This window comes from Etheostoma spectabile, chromosome 15 (genome assembly GCF_008692095.1).
Source record: "Etheostoma spectabile isolate EspeVRDwgs_2016 chromosome 15, UIUC_Espe_1.0, whole genome shotgun sequence".
Taxonomy (NCBI): domain Eukaryota; kingdom Metazoa; phylum Chordata; class Actinopteri; order Perciformes; family Percidae; genus Etheostoma; species Etheostoma spectabile.
The window spans coordinates 13423719-13432921 of record NC_045747.1 but is presented as its reverse complement, the minus strand read 5'-3'; the positions used below and the strand labels follow the sequence as shown (position 1 = coordinate 13432921).

Genomic DNA, 9203 nt, shown 5'->3' with positions numbered 1-9203 from the left:
ACACACACGCACATACACACACACACACACACACACACACACACACACACACACAACACATACCACAACTACACGCACGCACACACACACACACACACACACACACACACACACCACACACACACACACCCATACACACACACACATATACCACACCCACACACGCACACGCCACGCACACACACACACACACACACGCCCCTTTGCTGCGTCACTAGTTGGCACGCTGCATTCAAGCACCTCCCATGAGGCGTGGCCAAACATGGAAGCTTATATATTTTCCCTCGTTACAAATAAGTTATTTGTGCTTAAGCTATGCAGGCAGACGGACCTGTTGTTCATCATTTTACATTTCATTGAGAAAAAAAATACCATATGGACTTTGCATTGGGGATTCGTTGCGCCGCTTCATAGTTTTTAGTCTTTTTAAGTTTAATCATGTTGAAAAATAATGGAAAGAAGACAGCCATCTGTGTAGCCAGCACAGCATGTCTCTGCCTGCTGCTGCTCCTGGTTGCAGTGCAGCATCACCGGGTACAGGTGGATGAGGTGGCGAACGGAGAGAATGCCGGGACGCGCTCTCTTCTCCAAGATGTCACGCAGGAACAGGAGCAGGACGCCCAGGGTAAGAAAGGATTCTCGGCGTACTTCACCAAACTGACCCGGGGACGGAGGGAGGTGGAGAAACCATCCGCCGCTGACCCGCCTCCAGCTGAGGACATCAGCGCGGATGACATCTTCATCGCTGTGAAGACCACCAAGAAGTTCCATCAGTCCAGACTGAACCTGCTCCTGGAGACTTGGATCTCAAGAAACATGCAACAGGTAAAGGAAATGTGCAAATTGAATTACTGATATAATTCATGTTTTATTCATTTGACATGCATAATCAGCTCTTAGTTACTGTGCATGCATAAGCTAGAAATTTAGATTTTTAGAAAAGTGATGTGTCTTTTAGTGGTCTTATATCATTGTTGCTGAGCCTGTGCTGCAGAGCAGAACAACAGGCCTGTGTACACATGCAGGTGATGCGTTTGATGGCTGCGTACAGTGCTGTATTGTTCCCCATGTCGTCTGATGACACACTGAAAAAGCCACACAACCCTTGTTACAATGCGGAATTTCTCCAGCTCTGTCACTTTTTATTCTCCTGAGTGATGTCCCTGAGAATGAAGGGAGCTGTTTCAGGACTCCCTCTTCTCCCTCTTTCAGCCCCCCCTCTCTCCACACTCTCTATTATCCCTCCTCTTTTTGGATGTCCCTGTGAATGCCCCCGGTGCAATGGATGCTTCACATCACCGACTCCAGCGCTGTCCCCCTTCCAGCACTAACAAAGCGTCTTTCTGAAGGGGAAAGAAAAGCTTTCCCAGCCCCTTGTCTCCCCTCTCTCCATGGGAACGTGGGAGCTGAGTCTGGGTCAAGCTTACTGGAGGGATGGGAAAACGGGGGCTTCGTTAAGGGGATCCCTGGGACAAAGGGGTGCATCTATAGGCAAGTTTATGCCGGGAAGCGGCACGCTGAGTATGAAATTGTGGCCTTGAGAACCAATCTCCTTCAGAGGGTGCACAAAGACATGCACAGTGTTGTGTGTTGTGGGTAACGGTTGCTATTCAAAGTGATTTTTATCTTGCACCTAGAGCTGTCACACACAGGATCCATTTTTTTTAAACCTTGTCTATCTTTATCTCAAGCACCAGTAAAGTTTGTGGAGAGACTGCTTCTCATGTTTGATGTCTGAAAAATAGTACTAACTGTCTGTCACAATCACTGAGCCCAAAACGAATCCCCGGCACAGCTCAAGTTGATGTCCAAACCATACTCCACAACATCTGCTTGGATGTGAGTTAATTGTGCTAATTGGTGATAATCACTGTACTGGATGATGTTAGCTAAACCATCCGCCAGAGTTAACAGCAGGGCTTATAGGCAGGCAGCTGGTGGGTGGCTGCGCAGACAAAAAGGACAGACTGAGTCCCACAATGCAAGAGGGAGTTCCTAAAGGAAGGGTGCCAGGTGGTCAGAAGAGACAGAACAAAGGACAGCCTTAATGCCAGCCATATGATGCTCTGAGTTCCCACCAATGTACATATGGCCATCCCCAATGTTCAGGTTTGATTCTCACGCTCAGCTGATGGGCATCTGTGGGGTTTGGTTCATTTTTATTGCAGTACACACACACACACACACACACACACACACACACACACACACACACACACACACACACACACACACACACACACACACACACACACACACACAAAGGACAAAAGTAATATTTCCACAAATGCAATTTTAAAAGATTTTTTATTTTTTTGACTGTATTGTTACTTTTCTGCTCAAACTGAGATCTTTCTACTCGTATGCATGAATGGAGTTGCTATCTGCAGCTGTTTACATGAGAACAGGGAGGGAAGATTATCTCTGATTGCTCTGTTGACACAATAGTGCCTGTGGCCTTCTAAATCTTTGAGAACATTCACAGCATAAATAGCATCTTTCTGTTAATCCAACCAGTTAGTGTGTCTTTATGTAAAAAGTTACTTTGTGGATATTAAATGCCAGACCACAAAATACTTGTAAATTGGTGCTTTTGAAACGGAAAGCCAAATACCAATGCTTCCCCTTCCTGCCCTTGCTGTTTTCTATTAATTACCCTCGAACAATATAGCTTTGTACTGAAACAAAAGAATAAAATGTATCACAATATTTCCTAATCCGCAGCGAATTGTTTCGTAAAACTGGGCCATAGTCCCTGCTTTCGTCAGAACTTTTTTTGCAGCTGGCACTGACATCTCTTAAGAGTATGATAATCAGCCAGCACTTGAACAATGAGCACTTTTAGCATTTAGAAAAAAGCACTTGGCGATGTAGTTGAGTTTATGAAATGGTCTCACTATGAATTGCAAGTGGTCAGAAAGGGGTTGTCATTGAAGAGGACAGAAAGGTGTTAAAAATGTGCCTGATGGTATAAATCATTTCTATTGATAAAAAGGGCTGAAGACATGCTTTAAACATCTGAGACAGAAGAGGGAAGGAGCCAGGGTGGAAGTGGTTGATGGAGGGAGGGGAGCCTGATGCCCTTCCTTCCCGTGGAGCTGGAGACAGCCAGCCAGGCACCACGTTCAGCTCAGACAGGGCCGAGCCAGGCCTTCCTGTGACACCCCCCCCCCCTTTACTCTCATCTCCCTCTTCTCCTCACCCGTGCCCCCTCAGTTCTTATCTCTGCTTCACACATGGCCGTCCTTTCTTTTCTTTTTCTGTATGAATTAGTATCCCATGAAAGTAACTGTTCTTTTAGGTTTCAGTTAAAAACAAAGACAGAAAAATCCTTCCCAGGGAGGGCTCTCTTTAGTTAACTCCTGCAGCTGTATGCAAATTCCGGCAAACATATTTAGAATTTACCCAGTGGAGACTTTACCCAGCATGAAAACTTACAGCATTGTTCTATTCAAGAGGCTCTGGCCGTGTATGTGGCCCAGAGAGGGGGTGGGAGGAGGAGGCAGGATAGGGGGTAAAGAGGGGGTGAATGGCCACACATGTTTTTTTTCGATTTACTAATCAGCAGTGAGATTCCAGCCCTCTCCTCCATCCTCCCTCCCTCCCTCTCCCTCTGTCAGTGCCCTGGCAGCTCTGGCAGCTGCCTCAGTGATTAGGCTGTCTATTCAACAGGCTTTAAAGCAAACAGCGCCAGCCTCTGATCCCTTAACCAGTGAAACCACCACCCTACCTTGAACAAATACCGGCCCATGGCTTCAGCATTAAGCAACATCTGCTCTGAGTATGTTGTCTTCGCCTTGTGCAGAAAAAGAAAAACGGATGTAGAAATATGCATCTTTTCATTAAAGTAAAGTCAGCATCAGTTTCTGGATGCAGTTCACATATCGCAGTTGCTCGGCAACACGGTGGCGAACTTACAGGAATGCGGGTTAAAGTTGACAAAGTGCTCTGTCAGTGAGGGCTATGGCACCACGACCAGGCGTGTAGAGACACGTGGCACAGATAAGGTAGCGTGATGTTCGGCAGGTGCTGCCTCACCCGAGGTGAAGAGTAAACAGACCGCTGGCGGTTTCAAAGCTCAGGGCCCTTTCATCATCACTATTCACCAGCTTGCACCTGCTCAGTGTAAAGCATCATAAAGAAGAGTCTAATCTCCCCCTGCTCCTTTTTAAAGTGTGTTCCGGTAAGGTGCCCTTTGTTGTTGTAACTGAGTAACTTATGAGTACCTGCAACATTTAACAAGCGCCTGCATCTCGTGGTTTGATTCTTAAGTCTTTCAGGCATAAAGCAGCGAGCACACAGATCATGTGTGCAGTGGTTTATCAACTTGACTCCTCTGTTTTAGTTGTATTCAACATTGTGAAGCCAGGCAGCAGGTCCGGCAGAGTGACTGGGCTCAGCTGGGGGATGGGACACGTGAATGGGTTGTGTGTGGGGCGGACAGTCTGCCTCCTCTTTTGTTCTATGTCTGGGATGCTTCGGGGCAGCAGCATAGTTGCCATGGAAAGAGTGAAACGCAGGACAATGGGGCTTTATTAGAGCAGGGGGTTGTTTAACTCAATGTGTTTTACAATGCATAAAAGGCATGTTGATTGATGCTAATCACACAGGGCTGGATGTGACCCAGAAGGACTTTGGACACACTCTTAAATTTGATCGTATGATTACTTCACATGATCATCCAAAGTTGTTTTGATTTTGTGGATTTAAAGACCAAGTCCACTTATCTGTATTCTCCCTTTGTTTGGTTACAGACTTACATCTTCACAGATGGAGAGGATGAGGAGCTAAAAAAGAAAATTGGTAAGTTTTATTAGGGGAATTTCATGTTCAAGGGAACAGAGATGCACATTGTTTTATTGGAAAGGGAGCTCCGAATTAATGATAAATCATACTTTGAAGATCATACAGATTCTGTTTTGAGCGTTTTCTGTGAAAAATGCTATTTCAAAACATAAAGCCTTCATTGATATGTCATCTTTAACTAAACATCCTCCTATTTCTTTTCATTGATGCCACAGGGAGTCACGCAATCAACACCAATTGCTCTGCAGCTCATAGCCGACAAGCTCTGTCTTGCAAGATGGCGGTGGAATATGACAAGTTCATAGAATCGGGAAAAAAGTAAGTATCACTTATTATTCAGTTTAATGGAGATTTTTATGAACATCTCAGGTTCTAATAGTTCTTCTTTTTCTTAGGTGGTTCTGTCACGTAGATGACGACAACTATGTGAATGTTCGGACTCTAGTGAAGCACTTGTCGCAGTACCCCCACACCCAGGACATGTACATCGGTAAACCCAGTCTGGACCGGCCCATAGAGGCCACAGAAAGGCTGGGGGACAACAAAATGGTATGTAGAATATTTGATTTGGTGCATAATATTTTTAAGCTCATATCGGTTCTATATGTCGGATGATTCTGTATATTAACAAACGTTTCTGTGTCTTTATAGAAACCAGTTAACTTCTGGTTTGCTACTGGAGGAGCAGGCTTCTGTGTGAGCCGAGGTCTGGCTCTGAAGATGAGCCCATGGGCCAGGTGAGAAGCAGATACGCTTAACAAACCTTCTGTATTATTACACAAAACATTTATACCTCAGTCTTGAGCATAAATTGCTGCAATCATTACATCAGCAGTGACCAAGTGTCTGTCTATCCTTTGTCTTTCCAGTGGCGGCCACTTCATGAACACAGCTGAGAAGATTCGCCTGCCCGACGACTGCACCGTTGGCTACATCGTCGAGTCGGTTCTGGGGGTTCCTCTGACCCGCAGCAATCTGTTTCACTCCCACCTGGAGAACCTGCAACAAGTGTCAAGATCTGAGATACACAAGCAGGTGAGAGGCGCATAGCTCATATTTCTTTATATACTTGATCATAGGCGTCGATCTATGTTTTCCTCCGTGGGTGCTCAGGGGCGCACGCCTTAAAAAAGTAGTCAAAAAAGGTGCATTTCAGAACCTTAGGAAATGGAAAGCAGCCGACACAAACACACACGCCTATAAACAAGATAATAAAGCCATGAAGTCGGCTATCTTTCAACAGCGCCACTTATCACAAATACTGACACGCACCCGCAATTAGCTTTGTGGATATCAAGAACCAATGGAGCAAGGGACCGACAGCAACATAACCAATCACACTATGACAGATGCTCCACTTAGCATCAACTGCAATGTTTAATTTTAAATTAATGTAGCCTACTGGCAGTCTGGCACACAAGGGTGGTCGAGCGCCCACAATATCGACACTTTTTTACATAATCAGTATCCTCAGTGTTCCTTTTCTTTATAGCTCATGTTTTTGGTGTTATCTTTCCCCTAGATCACTCTCAGTTATGGGATGTTTGAAAACAAAAGTAACATCATCAATTTGAAAGGGGCTTTTCCTGTGGAGGAGGATCCATCAAGGTGAGAGATTGTTCTGTATTTAATGACATATATTATCTCTGTTTTAACAATTTATTTGCAAATCTAACTCTCAACCTTCTTATCTCTGTCTTCCAGGTTTAAGTCTGTGCACTGTCTCCTGTACCCAGACACCCCATGGTGTCCCCCTCAGGTTGCCTTTTAGGGCAACCGCTCCTTTCTCATCCTCGTCCCCGTCGTGCCTCGGTATCTGAAAGGCTTGCGGGGACCAGTGTTTGGTATTAGACCGCACGGCTGCTGTATTGTTGCTGCAGTTGTGTGCGGTCTTTAATAGTTTTACTGGGCTGCTGTGCGGCCCGCCTCGGGACTATTCCTTCCTGTCTGCAGCCAGGACCTTGCCCCATAATGTTGTGGTGGAGAACCCCAGCTCTCGGCAGGAAGTAGCTTTCAGCGTGAAGCTTTGCAGGCAATCAGTTGAGTTTTGTGATGTATATGTTGCTTGTAAATGTATCTGCAATTCTCATAGAATGTATTGTCATATATTCATGCCTTTTTGCCAGCTTTACATTCACTGTTTTTAGCTTTTAAAAATGCAAAGCCATATAGGTCTTTGTTAATAGGCTTTTTGGCTTTTATTGCATATAATTGGCTTTTTCAGGCATTTTTGTTTAGATATTTTAACTCTGATGACTCCGGACAAATGCTCTAATATGAAGATATTATTGTTTTTAAGTTAACTGTGTAATTTCTCCCATAAACTGAGCTGGCAGTAGGCAGATTTCCAAATGCATCTTTGGGTGACCTAATCTGAGGTATATCAGGACAAAGCACTTTTCCCTTTTTGATATTTTTTTGGTGAACTGACCTAATTTACGTCCTTTTATTGACATGCCTCAGATTTGCGTCCAAACTAACACAAAAGAAAAATAACCCCTCAAAATCTCGATCTATTCATTTTTATGTATTTAATAACACTCCTTGCATTTGTTATGATCAGGGAACATAATGACTGGAAGAGATTTTGATTCAGGGTTACAATCAGCTTTTGAATTGCTTTGAAAAGTTTTTTTGTTTTGTTTTAAATTGCACAGCTGAGTGTCAAATGATCTGATGTTTGCTCCTGAAAAGATGCTCACCTCAAAAGGTTCAACAGCAAATAATTTGTGACTTTTAGCTTGGATGAAACCAAATTTAGCAAAGAAAAATCTGATTGAAACATTGGCATCTAAATAATAACCATGTGTGATCTGAACCACAGTCTGTAATAGTTTGCACAAAAGACTGATGAGCTTCTCTGTTAATGTTAACATGAACGTTCTGTATTTACACTTAATATTGGCTGATTACTGTTGAGGCCTGTGATGTGAGAACTTAACAAGAGCAACATTAGTGTTTCCACATGGAGGGGTTTGTTCCCTCTGTGTCGTCTCTCACCCATATTGGGTTAAACTGTACATTTTGATTACAGTATTGTGTACTGTGCCTTTTGTCTAAATTAGTAATTGTATAATGTTTAGGATGTAATTTCCCCTTTGTGGGTTATATGAGCTTTTAATGACCCGGACATGATATTTGTACTGCTTTGAACTGTGCTAAATGACTGTGGTGTTTATTCTCCAGTATCTGGAGGGTTTGAGCGGTTCATTCCCAATACTGGCTTCTCAGGGATTATGAGCTGATCCTGGTATTCCCTACCATTGGACCCACGGTGGGACCTAAAACTTTGAATAAAAGTGCATAACCACTGAGAAACTTTACATATTTGGTCATGTTTTTATTTGACTGCCTTACGAGTTTAAGGTGACACATTTAATGTTCAAATGAATGCTTGTTATTGCTACTAGTACATTGCCCGTTGGGCCAATTGCTTAGCCCGTGGTATTGCTGCATATAGAATTCTTCAAAACCAAATTGTACCCCAAAATGACTTGCAGAAGGACCCCAAACCACTTATTGTGCAATTCCACTGTATAGCCTACTACTGACTTACAGTGCAGTCTACATCAGAGGAAGACATTGCACTATATTTACCCGACAGACGTGGCAGATTCAGAATGTAATCACAAAATATCACAATGAAAATGTGGAGTAATCAGACATCAGGACTAATGACAGTTTGCTACCCACCTGGCCCGTTATGAGAGCTAATCAGCAAAAAGTGACAAAGTAGGCATTTAATCAAGCACTGTACTTGTGTATTCCCATTTCATTCTACTTTATAGATCTATGTCTACTCAACTACGTTTCAGCGAGAAACCCAGATTTAGCTGTAATTAAACTTTTTAGTGGTCACTACTTATTCTTTCATGTTTTGTTAAAAAACAATCATTACTAAATCACATTAATTGTTTGTAATAATCAGCTTAAGTATTCCGTGCACAGATCATATTAGTATCTAACTAAGGATGTTAAATTTCTGTGTGGGAGGGGCCGGGTCATTTGAACTGTTCTGCACTGAAGCGATGCAAAGGCTTATGGGAAAAATACATGTTCTAAACAGTTTCTCTCCTAGTTAAAGTGTGTTTTAATAATGTTTGTTAATGTTTTGGGTGTGCATTGATGTTATCTGGGTTTTTAGTTTCGTATGGCTGATTCAGTGTTCATGTTTATCTACATTTCTTGTTGTAGCATGACCGAGACCCGGGTGGGCATGGATGGGCTCTAGGCATTGAGATAGAAATCAACACCACACACATAGGCTGGAAATCAGTTACTATGTCTTCTGGGAAAAGCTACACATCACAGAATGTTATAGCTGTAATGCTCTTTCTGTGTTTTTGGAATGGAAGACATTGTTCTTAGAATCAGACTGTCATAAAGAAAAAACAATA

The 9203-nt window shown here is 43.2% G+C and overlaps 1 protein-coding gene across 1 annotated transcript; it reads left to right on the top strand.

Moving 5' to 3' along the window:
* Positions 1 to 296: 296 nt before the first annotated feature.
* On the top strand, positions 297 to 8129 carry lfng (LFNG O-fucosylpeptide 3-beta-N-acetylglucosaminyltransferase). The gene is made up of 8 exons (XM_032537807.1): positions 297 to 825; positions 4755 to 4803; positions 5022 to 5124; positions 5202 to 5355; positions 5458 to 5543; positions 5676 to 5841; positions 6329 to 6414; positions 6511 to 8129. Exons 1-8 carry the CDS (start codon positions 439 to 441, stop codon positions 6575 to 6577), a joined length of 1098 nt encoding a protein of 365 aa, XP_032393698.1. The 5' UTR covers positions 297 to 438; the 3' UTR covers positions 6578 to 8129.
* The last annotated feature ends 1074 nt before the right edge of the window (positions 8130 to 9203 follow it).

Bases quoted from the DNA above. Each gene is read 5' to 3' on its own strand.
- lfng (XM_032537807.1), top strand. From the start codon at position 439: ATGTTGAAAAATAATGGAAAGAAGACAGCCATCTGTGTAGCCAGCACA. The intron at 5,125-5,201 runs GTAAGTATCACT...TCTTTTTCTTAG, and splicing joins TTCATAGAATCGGGAAAAAA to GTGGTTCTGTCACGTAGATG. The intron at 6,415-6,510 runs GTGAGAGATTGT...TCTGTCTTCCAG, and splicing joins GTGGAGGAGGATCCATCAAG to GTTTAAGTCTGTGCACTGTC.